This window comes from Phacochoerus africanus, chromosome 1 (assembly GCF_016906955.1).
Source record: "Phacochoerus africanus isolate WHEZ1 chromosome 1, ROS_Pafr_v1, whole genome shotgun sequence".
NCBI classification, from domain to species: Eukaryota; Metazoa; Chordata; class Mammalia; order Artiodactyla; family Suidae; genus Phacochoerus; species Phacochoerus africanus.
Genome location: NC_062544.1, coordinates 58,145,701 through 58,164,479, shown reverse-complemented (window position 1 = coordinate 58,164,479; position 18,779 = coordinate 58,145,701). Strand labels below are relative to the sequence as shown.

The 18,779-nt window shown below is 42.8% G+C and overlaps 1 protein-coding gene and 1 pseudogene across 1 annotated transcript in view; one reads left to right on the top strand and one right to left on the bottom strand.

Moving 5' to 3' along the window:
• Positions 1–234: 234 nt before the first annotated feature.
• On the bottom strand, positions 235–640 carry LOC125111846 (60S ribosomal protein L31-like; annotated as a pseudogene).
• Positions 641–9,373: 8,733 nt separating this feature from the next.
• The window catches only part of SLC1A3 (solute carrier family 1 member 3), a 92,336-nt gene continuing 82,930 nt past the window's right edge, over positions 9,374–18,779 (top strand). Inside the window, exons 1-2 of the mRNA XM_047766984.1 lie at positions 9,374–9,500; positions 11,107–11,378. Of these exons, the coding sequence (XP_047622940.1) occupies positions 11,198–11,378 (181 nt within the window). The 5' untranslated portion in view covers positions 9,374–9,500; positions 11,107–11,197. The remainder of the gene's footprint in view (positions 9,501–11,106; positions 11,379–18,779) is intronic.

Sequence of the window (18,779 nt, the reverse complement as noted above, 5' to 3'; positions counted from 1 at the left end):
ACAACGGGGGCCTGTGGATAGGAGTGAACTGGTCACCCTGAGTGAATTTCATTTTGCCAGATGTGATCCTGTGTGAGGGGCAGCAGGTAAAGATGGAGGCTTAACTAGGCCACTTCTGTGACCCAGAGGTGACCTGCCTCAGGAGGCCACAGCAATTCCTCTGCCCAGCCAAGGAATATGGGATTGGTAGCATTCTGGAGGTTTTTTCCTTGGCCTTTTTTTTTTTGCCTCGACAACCAATTTTTATTTGACAATCAGCAGTTAGTTCTCATCCACGTTAACTGTCTGTAGACTTTTGAAAGTGGTGACAGGTACATAGGTGACCCATGTTGTTCGGTGAGTCTTCATCTTCATTACGTTTTCTGGGCAACCGCGCACGGATCCTTTATGGGACATTTTTTATTCCTTTGGCCCAGATGCCTTTGTTGAGCCTGGGGTCGCTGCACACATCCGGAGTTCCCATCTCCTTGATGGCAAATTTCCGGATGCCTTTGAGTGCCTGAGGGGCACACTTCTTAAAACCCACGCAGTGGATTTGCTTGTGAAGGGGGATCGCATACTCCCTGATCACCACGTCATTGATGGAGGACTGGCCCTTCTTCTTCTCGCCTTCTCCCTTCTTTGCTGGAGCCATCTTCCCAGGCCCTGGTTGCAAAGGAAGAGCCCAAGGCCTTGTCTTCCTTGGTCTTTCAATTTAGAGTCAGCCTATAGCTGTGGCACTAGCAGAAGGTGGAGTTTAACTCTGGAGCACAGCACAGATCTTTTTTTTTTTTTTTTGGTCTTTTTTTTGCCATTTCTTGGGCCGATCCCTCAGCATATGGAAGTTCCCAGGCTAGGGGTCGAATCGGAGCTGAAGCCGCTGGCCTACACCAGGGCCACGTCTGCAACCTACACCACAGCTCATGGCAACGCCGGATCGTTAACCCACTGAGCAAGGGCAGGGATTGAACCCGCAACCTCATGGTTCCTAGTTGGATTCGTTAACCACTGCACCACGACGCGAACTCCACAGATCTTGAATGTAAGCTTGAAAGCGTAAACTAACGTTATTCAGATTTACCCCAAGTTACTCTCACAGTTTCTGATGACCAAAAATTATTTTAGCTGCTGAGATTGATTTGTGTGCAAGACCCAGACGGTTTTCACCATTCACCCTGTTTTCTCAAGTCAAAGCTGCATTTTCTCTTGCTTAAAAAATTTGCATATTTTCTCAGTGCCTGTTTCTGACTCACAATAAACAATGCCCAGACCTCCTGCCAAAAAAATGTCCAAACGCGAAATAGTTGCTATAATAGTCGTTTTGTGATGGCAACTTTGAGCTGTGTGCTTTTAAATTATAATTACTTTTTTTTCTTACAAAAGAAGTGTATCTGTCTTGATTGCTGTAATTATGATTCTATACCAGCAAACACTTATAAAAGACTCATGTCATTGCTATGCTTCATAAAATCCATGCCCTTCAATATGCTTCTTTTGGTAACTGTTTATATGTTTGTGTTTAATTTGTGGCAGAAAAATCTAATGAGAAGCCATTCATCACTGCGTGCATATAAAAATTTGTGCCCTTAACTAAATAGACCAAAGTGGATGGGGCAAGCCCGTTATTGGCATGACATGATTTAGAATCATAGAATGTGAGGAGGGAAAGCAACATGAGCAAAGTAACGTAGTCTAACCTCATTTTACAGATGACATTCAAAATTGAAAGAGGAAGAACTTGTGGTTGAGTGATTGAAAACATGATGGGGAGTTCCTGTCGTGGTGCAGCAGAAACAAATCTGACTAGGAACCATGAGGTTGCAGGTTCAATCCCTGGCCTCGCTCAGTGGGTTAAGGATCCTGTGTTGCTGTGAGCTATGGTGTAGGTCAAAGGATCTCGTGTTGCTGTGGCTCTGGCATAGGCCAGCAGCAACAGCTCCAATTAGATCCCTAGTCTGTGAACCTCCATATGCCGCAGATGCGGCCCTGAAAAGACAAAAAAGCCAAAAAAAAAAAAAAAGAAAGAAAGAAAGAAAAAGAAAACATGCTGGGAGCAGAAATGGACACAAGTTCTAAACCTGAACCTGGCACTAAGGAATCTGGCACAAGCTGACCTGATTCTTCATTCATCCTTGTTCTCAAGGATGATGGGTGGAATCCATGGATTGATGAAAGGTCTCCCTGAGAGAGAGAAGGGGACACTGAGATAGGGTCTGACCCCCACCACCTCCCACCCATTCCATTAGAGCGGTTTCACTTGAATCTATTTTGAAATTGTTTTATTTTATTTTTTTGACTGCCCTGCAGCATATGGAGTTCCCAGGCCAGGGATCAGATCTGAGTCACAGTTGCGACCTATACCACAGATGCGGCAATGCTGGATCCTTAACCCACTTTGCCCGGCCTAGGATCGAACTGCATCACAGTACCCCTGAGATACTGTCGATCCCATTGTGCCACAATGTGAACTCCACTTGAATCTATTTTATATTGTAATGATTGACAAGGGAATTCATTGGCTTTTCCCCCTTTTCAGGTTTGATGCTTACTGATGTTCTTTCTCCCAAGTTTTAGGATTGGAGACAGATTGATATAATTTCTCATATTTGTGGCTGTGTTGTGTCCATTTATTCATGCAGCAACTCTTTTTTGAAAATGTATTTTATTGAGGTATAGTTGATTTGCAGTATTGTGTTAATTTCTGCTGTACAGCAAAGAAAGCTTCAGTTACATTGTGTGTGTGTGTGTATATATATCTACATAGAATATAGTTCCCCGTGCTATTCAGTAGGACCCTGTTGTTTATTCACTCTATATATAATAGTTCGCATCTGCTAATCCCAAACTCTCAATCCATCCTTATCCCACCCACCTCTCCCTTGGCAACCACATGTCTGTTCTCTGTATCTATGAGTCTGAGCCTGTTTCTGTTTTGCAGATAAGTTCATTTGTGTCATATTTTAGATTCCACATATAAATGATATCCTACGGTATTTGTCTTTCTCTTTCTGACTTACTTTACTTACTATGGTAATCTCTAGGTCTCTGTTGCTGTAAATGGCCTTATTTCATTCTTTTTTTATGGCTGAGTAGCATTCCATTGTATATCTATGTACATATCTTCTTTATCCATTCATCTGTCTATGGAGGTTTAGATTGTTTCCATGTCTTAGCTATTGTGAATAGTACTCACGCAGCAACTCTTAGCAGCACCCTCTGCACTGGGGCCTGGGTATGCAGTGGCTATAAAGACAGGCTCTGCTCTGAAAGAGCCTACAGTCTAGAAAGGCAGAATTACAGAGCAAGATGAAACTGAAGCCCAGGGAGTCTTGGGAGCACACAGGAGGGACATTCAACCCTGTCAGGGACTGGAGGAGGAGCAGAGGGAAGAGGAGAAGTTTATGGTTGACTTTCCAGAAGAAGTAACAGATGGTAGGCCTTCCTTTTAATGGTCTTTACTTTCTTTTCTCTCTTGTCTTAACAGAAACTACCGGGGACTTCTTTTGGAAAAAGATGAGAAAACAAAGTTCCGAGAAGTGTTAAGAACTCTTGTCACTCACTGCCTGTAAGCCTGGGCACATTGCTTCATCGCTATGAAACTGTATGTCAACATCTGGATATCCAGGACTGGTAATGATAGAATGTACCGCAAAGCACTGTCCCAAAGATCAAATTAGATAATGTGTGTCAAAGTGTTTACAAAACTAGAAAGCACTATAAAAATGTTGACTATCATTATTGCTAACACTCTGCCAAACGCTTTAATTCCAGCTAATGTCCCCTATCTTTCCCAACTATGCTAAGATTCTGGTGATTCTGGTCCTGTGGATGTTTGGCTGGGAAAAGAGCCATTTCACAGTATGAGTCATAATTAATAGCAATAACACTTGTGAAATCACCATTAAAAAGCAGACCCTCTTTAGTCTGAGTATGGAGAAAATGTGTTAGATTTCTGTAAACCACCATTATGTTCAACTTTTAGTTAACCTGCAAGAGGAGTCCCTGTTGTGGCTCAGCGGTTAACGAATCCGACTGGGAACCATGAGGTTGCGCATTCGATCCCTGGCCTTGCTCAGTGGGTTAAGGAGCTGTGGTGTAGGTCGAAGACGCAGCTCAGATCTGGCGTTGCTGTGGCTCTGGCGTAGGCCAGCGGCTACAGCTCCGATTAGACCCCTAGCCTGGGAACCTCCATATGCCACTGGTGCAGCCCTAGAAAAGACAAAAAAAAAAAAACTTAGAGTAAAATTTGATTGGTATAATTTCTCACCACCTGTTGATCTATTGAGGAGGCTCCTGTTGTTCTCTGCTCCTCTTTTTTTTTTTTTTTTTCCTGGCCACACTTTGGGCATGCAGAAGTTCCCAGGCCAGGGATCAAACCTGAGCCACAGCAGTGACAATGCCAGATCTTTAATCACTAGGCCACCAGGGAACTCCCTCTCTGTCCCTCTTAAACTGGGTTCCCCAGGCCTTTCCCCTTAGACTGCTTCTTTTTTTTCATTTTCTTTTTATGGAGGTTCCCAGGCTAGGGGTCTAATCAGAGGTAGACCTACACCACTGCCACAGCCACAGCGATGCCAGATCCAAGCCTCGTCTGTGACCTACACCACACCTCATGGCAACCCCTGATCCTCAACCCGCTGAGCCAGGGATCGAACCCGCAACTTCATGGTTCCTAGCTGGATTCGTTTCCACTGCGCCATGACAGGAACTCCCTTTAAGCTACTTCTTAAAACCCCTTTAGAAGTCAAAACATTGTAATGTGCTAGAGGAGCACACTGGTAACTAAGCAAGTGAAGTTGGGGGTGTGGAGGCAAGTACCTGGAGAGGAAGAACCTCAAGAGGTGGTCCCAACTCAATGCCAGCTGCCTGAGGCCCTCAGTGCCGTGAAGTTGTCTGAATTATTCGATGGAATCGATTTTTAATTTTTTAATTTTAAAAAAACTTTAAGTATTTTTTGTCTTTTTTTAGCCTCACCTGCAGCATATGGACATTCCCAGGATAGGGGTCAAATCAGAGCTGTAGCTGCTGACCTACACCACAGCCACAGCAATGCTAGATCCTTAACCCACTGAGCAAGGCCAGGGCTTGAACCTTTGTCCTTATGGTTCCTAGTCAGATTCATTTCCACTGAGCCATGATGAGAACTCCTGGAATCAATTTTTTAAAATGCAAGTGTGAATATCCCAGTTTGTACATGTGCCTCTTCCCCCTTGGCTTCTGAACTCAAGTTTATTATGCTCTTAAAGGGTTTGCATCAACCTAAAATTAACATCACTCCAGGAGTTCCTGTCATGGCGCAGTGGTTAACGAATCCAACTAGGAATCATGAGGTTGCGGGTTCGATCCCTGCCCTTGCTCAGTGGGTTGGGGATCCGGCGTTGCTTTGAGCTGTGGTGTAGGTTGTAGACGCAGCTCGGATCCTGCGTTGCTGTGGCTGCTGGCATAGGCCAGCAGCTACAGCTCTGATTAGACCCCTAGCCTGGGAACCTCCATATGCCGCAGGAGTGGCCCTAGAAAAAGCAAAAAAGACAAAAAAATAAAAATAAAAAAATCAAATCAAATCACTCCAGCGCTTAATCCCTCTCCCCTTGGAGTAGAGTTCAAGTTGGTGTTTGTTTGTTTTTTTTCTTTTTAGGGCCACACCCTCTGCACATGGATGTTCGAGGCTAGGGATCAAATCAGAGCTGCAGCTGCCAGCCTGCACCACAGCCACAGAAACACCAGATCCACCCAAGCGACCTACACGAAGCTCATGGCAATGCCGGATCCTTAACCCACTGATCGAGGCCAGGGATACTAGTCAGGTTTGTTCCTACTGAGCCACAAGGGGAACTCTGACTTCAAATTTTTTTAATGTAGTGTTTTGGATCCTCTGTATATACAGTGTACAGTGTTGGGCCAGGCACAGCTCCTCCAAGGAGCTCTCAGTCTCACGTCTCCCAAAACTCTCATGGGGGCCTCCCATGACCGCTGCCTAATAATTACAGCCGCCTTTGTGGGATCCTTAAGGAAAGGGACTAGTCTTGGAGATACAGTATTGTTCAAGGTTTGTTGAATGAGTGAATACAGTAAAGATTAATTATAGTTCACCTTTATAGTTGGGTTTTTCAGGCTTCCCATAAGGGCTTAAGATAAACCCGATCAGTTAAAAACCTAACCAGAACTCACCACTGATTTTTTGCTGTGTTGCTTTCTCCATTCAAACCTAAGAAGGAAAGAATTTCAGACAAAAGATCAACTACCACAAGTACTATCTCTACTACGCCTACTACCTCTGCTACTTCCACCGGGATTAAGTCACTCCCCCTTCACTGTCTCAACATTCTACAATTTCCATATTGCAGAAGGAAAAATCAGCACTCCTTACAGCAATTCTAAAATGTAAACGACGTGAACAAGGAAGGACGAAATCTCCCATGAAATTAAAAATGAAAGTGGAAAATATTCAATAAAGGTTAACAGGGTTTCTAATCACATTGTTCCTCAAATTCCAGAATTCCCTTATCTTCAGTGCTGAAATGTGACTGTTCGGTACTATGTTACAAAACGTACTTGTTCTTCACCCTCATACTTCAACCTAATGAATGGGAATAGTCCATTTAAGGATAGGTTGGATCCCATTGTTTCTTGCTAGAGTGACATTCCCCCGTCCCTCCCCCAAATGAAGTAACCTACAACATACGTCATAATAGCATGGTCAAAGAAAATTCTTGGTAAATTTTTCAAAAGCAACAACATTTGCAGCATTTTTTTTTGTCTTTTTGCTATTTCTTGGGCTGTTCCTGCGGCATATGGAGGTTCCCAGGCTAGGGGTCTAATCGAAGCTGTGGCCGCCAGCCTACGCCAGAGCCACAGCAACACGGGATCCGAGCCGTGTCTGCAACCTACACCACAGCTCATGGCAACGCCGGATCGTTAACCCACCGAGCAAGGGCAGGGATCGAACCCGCAACCTCATGGTTCCTAGTCGGATTTGTTAACCACTGCGCCACGACGGGAACTCCTGCAGCATTTTTTTTTAATCTCAGGAATATCACTATTAATATGATTTCCTGGCTCTGTGTCTCCTACCCAGAGTAGCTTTCAATGTAATGCAGCATATAGAGGTTTGTTTATAACTTCTTGCCATTTCACTTATTTAGTATTTCTATGAAGGAAAAGATGTTTTAATGTTCAAGGGTCTTATTAAAAAAAAAAAAAAGAGGAAAAGGAAGAAATATGTGCTGAGTAAACCCAGGTTGTCCCAAGGGCATAACTGCAGAGAAAGTGGTACTTAAAAGTCACTCCCAATATTTCCTTCAAACTAAAAGTCTGAACCGAGACTCTTTGCATCTCATTTTCTCATTAGGTTTTTATTACAGCCAACAAAACTTTCAGTGGCGAATGACTTCCCTTCTCCAGGGTTCACCAGGCTCCCATAATGTCTGTGCAAACTGAAATAATGAAATGGTTTTTCACCAAGCTTTGGGGATTAGAAAAAAAGAAAAAAGGAAGGGGCGCTAGGGCCTTCTCATCTCTTATGCTAACCAAAGTGTGGTTTTTCTAGTCCTTCTTCTTGTCTCTAAAAAAAAACAGAATTAGGAAACGGAAATTCCACTTGGCTTGAAACCCCCTTTAAAATCATGTAAAGATTTCACTTTTAAGTTCTCTTGAAACACAAGTCACTTCCACAAGAAATGTGGACAAATTAGTCTTAAACCCATGGCTCAGAGAGGACTTAGTGTAGTAAATAAATGCTTTAAAATGTAGTCATGGGGTTGAGAAATGACATCTGCTCCATGTACCTAGGCCAGAAGCGCCAACACAAAAACAAGCGATTTTGTTTTAACACAGAAGTTTGCAAAGTGTTTTGTTGAGTACCCTTACAGTCTGCCACTCATTTATAGGTGTTATGTAATGTTTATTATGTATCAGGTATAAGATTCCCTTCTTGCCCTCAAAGAACTTACAATTTAGCTGCGAGGTCAAAATTTAACACAAAAAAAGACAGGCGCAGTAGGAGACAGTGTAATTAAGTGTTAAACAACGTGATACAGATGCTAAGTGATCTAGGAGATCAGAGGAAGAGGAAGATTGCTGAGTTTGGGGACCGTCAAGAGTATACATTTTCAGTAACCTCTTAAAATGGTGCAATTTTAAAGTTGTTACAATCCCTGCTAATTTATAACTTTAGCATTTACATCTTTCACCCAGTTGCTTTCCAACCAGTAGCTGTTCCAAAGAATATATACATGCAAGAGTTGAAGCTTGGCAGGAGACATATCTTTAGAATCTCCCAGGATTTGCTAATGAAGGGAAAAGACATATTTTCTTGTTGGAAAACAGACCCAAGAATTAAGCAGATTTGGCATGGGGAATATGAGATTTAATAAACAGGAATATAGAACTCTGGTTGTAATTTTCGGTAAGGGTTTTTGTTTCTATTAAACATTTTTCTTCATGCTAAATAAATTCTAAGTTTTGGAGTTGAGTCAGGCTCAACAGTTTTTGTTTTGTTTTTCATTTTAAAAAATCTATTTTCACAATCTACTTTCCTTCTTAAAAGAGGTGGACTAGAGTGCAAGTTATATTGTCAAGGCAAAGAGAATTTTCTAATTCCTAAAAATGACAGGGCAGGGGGAGGAGTATGAGGGACCTTTAACCTTTAAAACGGAGGCATCTTTCGGCACAGTAACTTATCTCTTCAAATGACGAAACTTCAAGCGTGCATTTACACTCTTGGTCTTAAAATGTTTTTTACTTTAGTAGTTTAGCAAAGATCCTGGTCTCTTTATGTTTCTTATTTTTTAAAATCTTTGCAACGCAGACAGTTTGAGCTAAATTAGGCTTGTTATAATAGAGTTTAAACTGCTAAAATAGAGGCATGTCTCATCTTGTGTTTTGAGTAAGTTTAGGCAAGTTTAGAGAATTGTAGTTAAGTATTATTTTTCTCCATTCTTGATTGCGTTCCGGGTCTTCCCAAGTAATGTCAGTTATTTCCCCAATTCTAAAAAGAGGGACTCTTTCATAACAGTTGTACAACCAGGCAAAAGAGCACACACTCGTGTTTCCTTAAGGGGAGGAAAGCTGCAATAATGTGAGATAATTAAATTTAGCCCTAGAAAAATCTTTGAAACGTTCTAATCAAGACTTCAAGCTTTCTGGAGTGTGTGTGCGCGCTTTATTCTCCCATTCTTCCTGGTCTTGGTTTTGCATTTCTAATGAAAGTGAACTGACAAAGCGGGAAAGAGGTCTAAGAAGCAAAACAAAGCCAGCAAGCATGCTTCTGGTGCGCCAAGATTAATCAATATTCCAGAAACCTCGGGTTTCCCCCCTCCTGCTCCGTGGTGTTTTCATTTTTCCCCACTCCCCCTTTCCCGGGCACAGACTCCGCCCCCTTTCTTAAGTTGCCCTCATAGTAATTTGCAGTTTCAGAGCACATGCACGCCTTGCTCGCTGCGTTTTGTTGCTCCGCTGTACCTGCTGGGAATTTACCTTGTCATTGCCTGGGGTATCTTCCACCCGCCACAAAATCAGAAAAGGTAGGTCTGACGTCCTGTATTCCTGCTCAGCTTAATTTCTCACTCTTTTTCTCTGCCCGTGTATTTCGTTTCCCAAGCCGAGGAGTAGCGAGAGTAAAAGCTAGCCATTTTGGTAGATAAAGTTCACGTTAGTAATTTAATGCAATGAGCGTGTGGTGTCTATTTACGCCGTGTCCTCTCTTAATTTGGAGTTGAGTCATTCAGGGTGGATTGGGGGCAGCCTGTGGTTCGAGCTCTAGACAACTGAACTGGTCTGTTTAAAAGTGGCTGGTGAAGGGAATCAGAGAGTCGTAGGGGAAACAAAATCTGGTCTCTCGCGTCTGCTCTTCTTTATGTCTCCCCAAACTTCTAATCTGCTGCGAAGTCTTAAGCAAGTTGGGGGTCTTATTGTCACTGCCCCCCAACCTGCAATTTTATTTAAAAGTCAAAACTGTTAAAGCAAGTCCTTTTTTCCGCACTTGGGTTTGCCGAAGGCTTCCAAGGAAGCTCTTGCTTTCTAGTTACCTCCCCCACGGACGCACACGCTGGCTGTTCGCGTTGCCAGATACACACGTCCACAGGCACCACTGACTTTTCCTTGGATTTATCTATCATGGGAAAGATTATGGATTAGAAATCTTGTAAAACAGCAGGAGGAATCCCTTGATCTTTCCAAACAGCTGATTTCTACCTAGGAGAGATTTACTTAGATATATTCGAATAACCTCGGAGCACTTTAAAGAAACTAGAAACCATATGCTGCAAAGTTTGGAATGAAAATGAGATTCATCTCCTCATCTGTTTTAGAAATTCTAAATTTTCACATCCTGGGAAGTCAGTGATAGTTTCCTCAGACGACGCCAGCATGTGTGCCACAAGACAAATGTCACTTTGTACTTCTAGTTGTGACAAAAATGAAAAGGGATTATGATTTCTGATAGCTTATAAATATGCCCAGTGGTAGTTTGCTTATTTCATGAAAAACATTTCATAGTTACCATGTGAAAGAGTCAAATGTCTTTCTCAGGTCCCATGGGTATCTGTGTTCTTTTTCATAAGCACAGCTACTAGTTGATATTATCATGGGTTTTTTTTCCCTTCATGAAGAAAATACTTTATTTTACATAACAGAAACCGCTGACTGTGAAATCTCAATATCTGAGTTCATTTTATTGACCTGGATATGACTTCACAGTGTATACATCATAAGCCATTAAGTAGCTATTGAGCGTTTCCTGGGCATTCGGTTGGACATTAATTGAGGGTGAACGTTGTGCAAAGCTCTTTGCTAGGTTCTAGGGGATCAGGTGGGGATTGGGGGTGCTCAGTCAGTTCACCCCCAGCCCTGGTGAACTCTTTTATACCTTCACTGGAGAGAGAAGGGCAAGTTTTTAGAACCATAACCTAAGTTTCTGCTCCTATATTCTGGATTTGTGCACATGTCTCACACGTGGTCCAGAAAAATATGCACATTCTAGCCTTGAGTCACTGGCATCGCTGCTCTCCAGCCCTTGATTCCTACTGGGATTGTGCAGTTTGCCAACAGCTTCCCCTGGTGCTGGGCAGCACTGATTTCTCACCCCTGGAGGTTTTTTAACCCTTGTCTCTCTCTCTCTCTCCTGTTCAGTTGTGTTCTTTAACACCAAAGAGGACTGGCTTTCTGGGGCTGATTCTGTGACATTGGAATTCAAAGAAGAGACGCTCCAGAGAAATACGCTATGACTAAAAGCAATGGAGAAGAGGCCAGGATGGGGGGCAGGATGGAGAGATTCCAGCAAGGAGTCCGTAAACGCACACTCTTGGCTAAGAAGAAAGTGCAGAACATCACAAAGGAGGATGTTAAAAGTTACCTATTTCGGAATGCTTTTGTGCTGCTCACTGTCACCGCCGTCATTGTGGGTAAGTCATTTGATAACCACCAAAAAACCAAAAAACAAACCTGGATCTTGTTTCTCTGGGGCATCTGACTGCCTGGGAATATTATCAGATGAACTTATTGTTGGTATTCCAAAGGATAGCCTAGGTTTTCCTCTGGATCAGATGATTGTTATTTTTTCCCCCCATTAAATGACAGTCTGTTGGCATATTTGGAACAATATATGGTAAACACATGGGAATCTGAGAGAAGCATCCTTAGGCATTATGCAAATCAGTTGATTGTGTGGAGAAGGGAAATAAATGTTTTTCCATCTCATGTGACGATAACAGGATAATTTAATCGTTAGGCCTGAGCAGTTAAGTAACAATAAAAACCAGCAAGCATGCAAGATTTGGCCAAAATGTGATCATTATACAATGTCACTTTCACTTAAAACTAATTTATGCAATTAGTATACCCAAAATGAGACGCATGTCTCTGGTAGTAATTATATTCTAACTGATGATGACTTGAAGTATCAGCACTTAGACACAGAGGCTGAATCTTTTTTGTTTGCGCACTCTCTCATCCAGTGCCTGGGAAAGGTAAATTGGGGAAGATGTTAACACAGATAGATCTCTCATCATTGCCCCCAAGCGCCTGCCATAAATAGCTATACCTGTTTTTGAAACATCTCAGTCTCTTACTAATGTAGCATTGTTGACAGCAGTCTGTACAAACAAAACGTTCCTGTTTTGTTTGACTCCTTGGTAGCCGAAATGATAGTTCATTACTGATGGGTAGCATTAGTCCTCCTTTAAAATATAGCTGAAAAAACTGCTTACTTGGTTTTTTGACGGACCCAATGCAGAAATCCTTCAGCTGGTAAACACGTAAGCCAAGGTCACGTAGTAAAAAATGCTATAACTTAAATTTTTACTAATCTGCCTCAAAAAAAAAAAAAAAGCCTTTAATCTCTACTTTGGAGTTTGCCAAGATCTCCATCAAATGGAAGAGGCAATAATAAAAACAAAGAAAATTCTATAGCATGTGAATATAATTATAACTTTATCCCGCAAAATAGGATTCTTAGATTGCAGACAAATAGGAATATGGCAGAAGAGTTGTTGTAAGACTTAAGATATATTCCACTTTGGCTCCTCTTAATAACTGTTGGTGATTAATGACTGTTCAGTTACTTTTAGAAACGTGACCTGATTTTCAGAGAAAATGTCCTGATTGACTTGAGAAGTAATGCTTTCTTTAGGCTCCCAGGTTTAAATATCTTCCTGGAAGAAGTGTTTCCATACTGTATCCTTGTCTTGGAAGTTGATAGAAACTGCGGTATTCTCACCTCATTTTTGCTTTGAATTAGTTGTTGTGAAGCCAAATAATAGCTGCGGTATAATAATCGTGCGTGTTTATATATAGCACTATTCTAGCTACTTTCTAGGTATTTTGCATGTATTAGCTCACTCCTTAAACAGGCCTATGAAGGCAGTGGGTTGGTATGATTACTCTGATCTTCATTTTATGGCTGAGGAGACAGAGCACAGAGAGTTCAAGCAACTTGCTCAAAGATACACAGCTAGTAAATGCTAGAGCTGGAAGGTAAACTTAGGCTGTCCAGTGCCAGAAGCCATTCTCTCAACCCCTCTGTCTTCCCGCCTCTCTGCTCTCCTGACTAGCTGACATCCTATGAGAGATGCCAGGAAGAAAAATGTTGCTATGTCCTGGCAGAGGCCAATTACCAAGCAATGCTAGATGCATTCACACAGCATTGTCATTTTGCTATATGATTGACTTAGTTAAACTCAGCCAAAAAGGTGTAATTCTCCTACAAATGATTAAGCCGCATCCCTCTCATTCATTGAACAAATATCCATTTATTTTGCAACCCTATAGATATAATAATAGAGCTCAGTGATACTGGATGGAGTATGTTTGGGAAAGATGCAGAAACGTGTATTCGACATGGTGTTCTAAGCACAAGGGTTCAATTTCTAGGAGAGAAATGTTTCGGTTAAAGAATAGAGAATTTGGAAAGTGATAAAACCTGACCATGGAAAGCAGATTGATCGGGAAGGAAGTTCGGAAGTGATTACCAAGAAATAACATCACTAAGAGGAGGAAGTTAATGCTGGGATTTCAGAGACCATTTTCCGAGGGCGTTCTGGGATCATTTCCTAGTCCAGTGAAGACTTTCTTAAGATTTGTGAGAACTGTGATGAGTTGGCTGAGCTGGGATAGAGAACTTGGCAGGATGCCCTCAGGATTGGCTTTCCTAATGGAAACTGAGGAGGTAGAAGTAAGAGAAGAAGGTCCTAACAAAGCAAAGAGCTCATTGACAGTCAGAGAGACCACTGGGTCCACACCAAGTCTACACCAAAGACTTAGAATCGCAACTTAGTAGCAAACAGATTTAGGAGCGGAGGAAGAACCCCCCAGTTGTCTCTTGGTTCCTCTTCCACTGAGGGCCCAGAGAAAACAAGGGTTCCTTTAGCTTGTCACTGAGGACCCTATGTATGTCAATCCTACAAGAAATAGTGGGGAAAGGACATGGGGGATATCAGCTCTGTAATTTATTTGCTTCAGCATAAGGACAAACTGGAGATGCTAGATAATAGTTATTTTCCCCAAAGATGAAATGAGAAGAAAGAACTACAGCTATAACTGCGTTTCTCAGGGTTTTTTTTTTTTTTTTTTGGCTCCGTCGGTGGTATGCATATGTTCCTTCTCCAGGGATCCACCCTGTGCTGCAGCAGTGACCTGAGCTGCTGTCAAGACAATGCTGGATCCTTAACCCCCTGTGCCACTGGGGAACTCCTTGAATTCTTAGGTTTTGATCACTTTTACTAAAAAAAGACTGGGAAGAATCTCCATATTGGTGCATTTTGGGGCTCAATCTGTTTTATTTTGTCTTTTTGAAGTAAAATAAGTGCGTTTAATATGTGGAAGTAGAAACTAGGAAAATAATGGAAGAGGAGTAGAGACACTTGAATTTATATATTTAAAAGAAAGCAGAGAAATGTATAAATATTTCAGTCCCGTTTGCTCTACAAACACAGGCATAGAACCACATGTGCAGTTTGATGCCATTTCTCTGCAATGACATTTCTAATGGCGTCTCTAAGCAATATCAAAAATAATCTGAAAGTGCCAGGCTGCACAGCCCAAGTAACAGGAGCAGGTTAGCAACCTGAGGGAAGGCAGTGCCATGTGCTGCGTTCCCAGAGGATAATTCATCATTGAAGCATTAGACGAGGAGTTCCGTTACCATTGTGGCTCAGCAGAAACAAGTCCAACTAGTATCCATGAAGGTGCGGGTTCGATCCCTGGCCTCGCTCAGTAGTCAGGGATCTGGCAGTGCCCTCGGATCCAGCATTGCTGTGGTCCGTGGTGTAGGCCAGCAGCTGTAGCTCCAATTCCACCCCTAGCCTGGGAAGTTCCATATGCCCTAAAAAGCAAAAAAAAAAAGGGGGGAGGGCATTAGATGAAGTGACTTGCAGGGCTGTTGCAGACATTGGTCTGACAAAAACCACACCAAGAAGAGTGGTTCCTGTCTTTCTTCCTCCAGGAAGCACTTTCTCATTTCAAACTGTGGCCGGTTGTGTTAGGGTGACCGCAGACAGCTCCCTGAAAGAAAGGAAAGTCCTTTATCATGGTCAAGTCACAGAATGTCACTCTTTCCATGTGCAGGGAACAAAGAGCAAATCAAAATGAAATCTCAGGCCAAAGAATTGTGAAGAAATGGGTCGCAAGGTCAGCATCAAGGGAAGGGAATCTATAAATATCATTGCATAGAATTAGATGATTTTACCTGAGGGAGTTCACAAGCATAGCAACTAACACCTTTCTCTGCTGTTGGTCTTAGGACACATGCACACACACACACACATGCACACACAATTAATGTTTAGGTTATTATTTATATGGCCTTGAAAGAAACTGATGACTTTTCAAGAGAGAAAACATGTTGACTAAAAGTATATAAAACAGTTCCACCATTTCCTAATACTCTGGTAATAAATTTAAATTGCATTCAATTCAATGCAGTCAGATAATATCTGAAAAGATATCCAAGAAACTGGTCACTGTGACTGCCTCTTGGGATCTGTATCTGGAGAATGCAATGGAAGGAATATTACTTTCCCTTAAATATCTCTTTGTATAGTTTAATTTTTTTTTTTAATCTTTTTAGAGTCGCACCCGCAGCATATGGAGGTTCCTAGGCTAGGGGTCTAATTGGAGCTACAGCTCCTGGCCTACACCACAGCCACAGCAACAATGGATCCAAGCCATATCTGCCATCCACCACAGCTCACAGCAACGCCGGATCCTTAACCCACTGAGCGAGGCCAGGGATCAAACCTGAAACCTCATGGTTCCTAGCCAGATTTGTTTCTGCTGCACCACGATGGTAACTCCCTACTCTTTGTATAATTTGAGTGCTTTTTACATGTTTACATATTACCCACTGTTATCTATTATCTGCTAAATAAGTCAGATAATTTTTAAAAAAGATTCAATGCTACTCAGCAATTTCAAAAATATTAGATATTGTGTATCTGCTACACAATAGGGACTGTCTGCCCTCAGGTTGTTTAGTAAGGGAGATGGATGAAAAATGAGATGATGAAAGAATACACGAGGTTCAGAGGTAGTAATAGAGAAGTTTGCAGCATTTTTTGGCTTTTTGTTTTGTTTTTAAATTCTTTTTATTATTGTTGATTGCAACATTTTTGGAAATGAGATCATATTGTGTATACATTCTATATCAGATGTGATGCCTTTCTATGTTGGTACTTTAGAGGTTCTACTTTGTTTTTTTTGGGGTTTTTTTTGTCTTTTGTCTTTTGTCTTTTTTGTTGTTGTTGTTGTTGTTGCTATTTCTTGGGCTGCTCCCGCGGCATGAGGTTCCCAGGCTAGGGGTCTAATCCGAGCTGTAGCCACCGGCCTACGCCAGAGCCACAGCAACGCGGGATCCGAGCCGCGTCTGCAACCTACACCACAGCTCCCGGCAACGCGGGATCGTTAACCCACTGAGCAAGGGCAGGGACCGAACCTGCAACCTCATGGTTCCTAGTCGGATTCGTTAACCACTGCGCCACGACGGGAACTCCTCTACTTTGTTATTAATAACCACATTTGGAGCCCGAGATGTGCCATGTGGAAGAAAATTTTAAATGTGGCTTTTGATGAAGGATAGATCTGGACTCATATGCCAGGTATACTTAATCACCATGTGATCCTAAAGGTGTTTAACTGTTCTGAAGTCTCAGTTTCCTCATTTGTCATTTCATGTATAATATATATATATATATTGTGAACACACGCATGGTGCCAAGCAGTGTTGCAAGTATTGTTAGTGTGTTAGCTTTATTTCATCCTCACTCCCCGGGTGGGAGGTATTTCTATTCTCATTTTATACATGAGGGAACTGAAGCTCAGATACTTATCCCACAGTTGATGCAGTTTGACTAGGATTCACATCCACCATTCTGGCTCCAGGTTCATACCATGGTGTTCTGGGCGCTGGACCCTGCTCCCAGGAAATGTTCATTCTTGTTTTATTACAGCAATTAGCTAAGGATGTGCAGTGATGCATCAACAGGAGGGGTAGAAGGGAGAGATTGAATTGAGGATTCAGAACAAGGGTCACTCTTGAGTCCTGGTGTGTGATTGCGTGTGAGTTGACAGAGAAGGTGTGCTGCAGGCTGATGGTCTTATCTGATTTCTGGCTTGGGTGGCTAAGTGGCAATGATGCCACCAGTGAAGGTGGATGAGTAAGTCAGTTTTGGACGTGTTGAACTTGAGATGCAGGTTGCACTGCAGTGGACATGCAGGGCAGGAGGTTCACCCCAAATAGAAACTTGGAAGACAGTCTTACCATTTCCAAACTGAACGAGGACAGGGTCTGTCTTTGAACATAAATGAATAATGATCGATGAATCAGGTTATCCTACTGCATAAGCTACTCTGTCAGTGAGTCTATTCCCGGAGCAGTATTAACTCCAGGACACTTCTTTCTGACTAGAAGCAGTAATCTTCAGAAATGCTGTAGTGCTGTTCTGAGCCTCGGACGTGTAACGCAATATCTCGCTGAGTCAGTTAGCTCAACCAGAAGGTTCATCAATGCAGACTTATCAGCTGCTGCACAACAGTGCCAGGAGTGGGACCCAACTAGCCAACTGCCTGCGTTTGTGGCCCTCATGCTGACATCTTTTAGCTTACTGAAAGGAGGGCAATCTTCTGAGGTTGAACAATAGGAATCCGAAGAATGGTAAACAGATTTCCAGTTGAGATTGCCAATGTCTTCAGCATTTCCTGGAAATGAGAAGGAGAGAGGGAGCTTCAGGAAGGTGGGGGAAGGGTGGCTTCTGAAGCAGGCCCTCCGCTGGTCATATCAGAGCCCAGCTATTTGCTGTCACGCACAGAGGCTCTGGGCTGGGCTGGAAGGCTCAAAGCTGAGAAGGAGTGGATCCGCAATGCCCTGCTCTAGAGAAGTGACACAGGGATAGAGTGTTAGGGACTAGAATCTGTTTGTTTTGTTTTTTGTTTTTTTTCTCTCCCTACTTAATCATCCCTCCCATGGAGCAGAACTGTAGAAAAATTGTCAGGGACAGCAAGAGCAAATACCCAACCTGCATTAGATCCCAGCCCTCCCTCCCACCTTCTTAAAAGCATTCCAGGGAGGAGTTCCCATCGTGGGGCAGTGGAAACAAATCCAACTAGGAACCACGAGGCTGAGGGTTTGATCCCTGGCCTCGCTCAGTGGGTTAAGGATCTGGGTTGCCATGAGCTGCGGTGTAGGTCGCAGATGCGACTCGGATCCGGTGTTGCTGTGGCTCTGGTGTAGGCCGGCGGCTACAGCTCCGATTTGAGCCCTAGCCTGGGAACCAACATATGCCACGAATGCGGCCCTAAAAAAAGCAAAAAAAAAAAAAAAGCATTCCAGGGAGCTGCCTCCTATCTCCTGGACAGAGTCCAGGACCCGATAGGGAGTGGATCAGAGTTTCAGATTCTGGAGTTAGGCATTTAGGTTTCTATCCCAGTTCTGGAACCGAGCCTCCATTTCTTCGTGTGCAAAATCGAATAATTATAACACCTCTCTCCCGAGACTTATATCCCAGTTCTGCCACTTACAACTATGTAATCTGAAATAATTTCCTCACATGCGTGGCAGGCAAAGTGCCCATAGAAACTATACACCCACCCTCCGTCTTTTGGCTTCTGTCTGTGCTGTGGCATCAAGTGAAAATACACTTGATGGATGGTGCTGATCTGGGACCCGGGGAAGAGGGAGGACCGCTGGCAGGAAGGACAGAGGAGAATCACCTGGTTTAGGTCTGGAAGTGGCTTCTGTTTCTTTGCCGAGACAGGAGAGGCAAAGAGTTGTAGAAAGAGACTTAATAGTTGTAAAGGGCTTTGAGAGGCAGAGA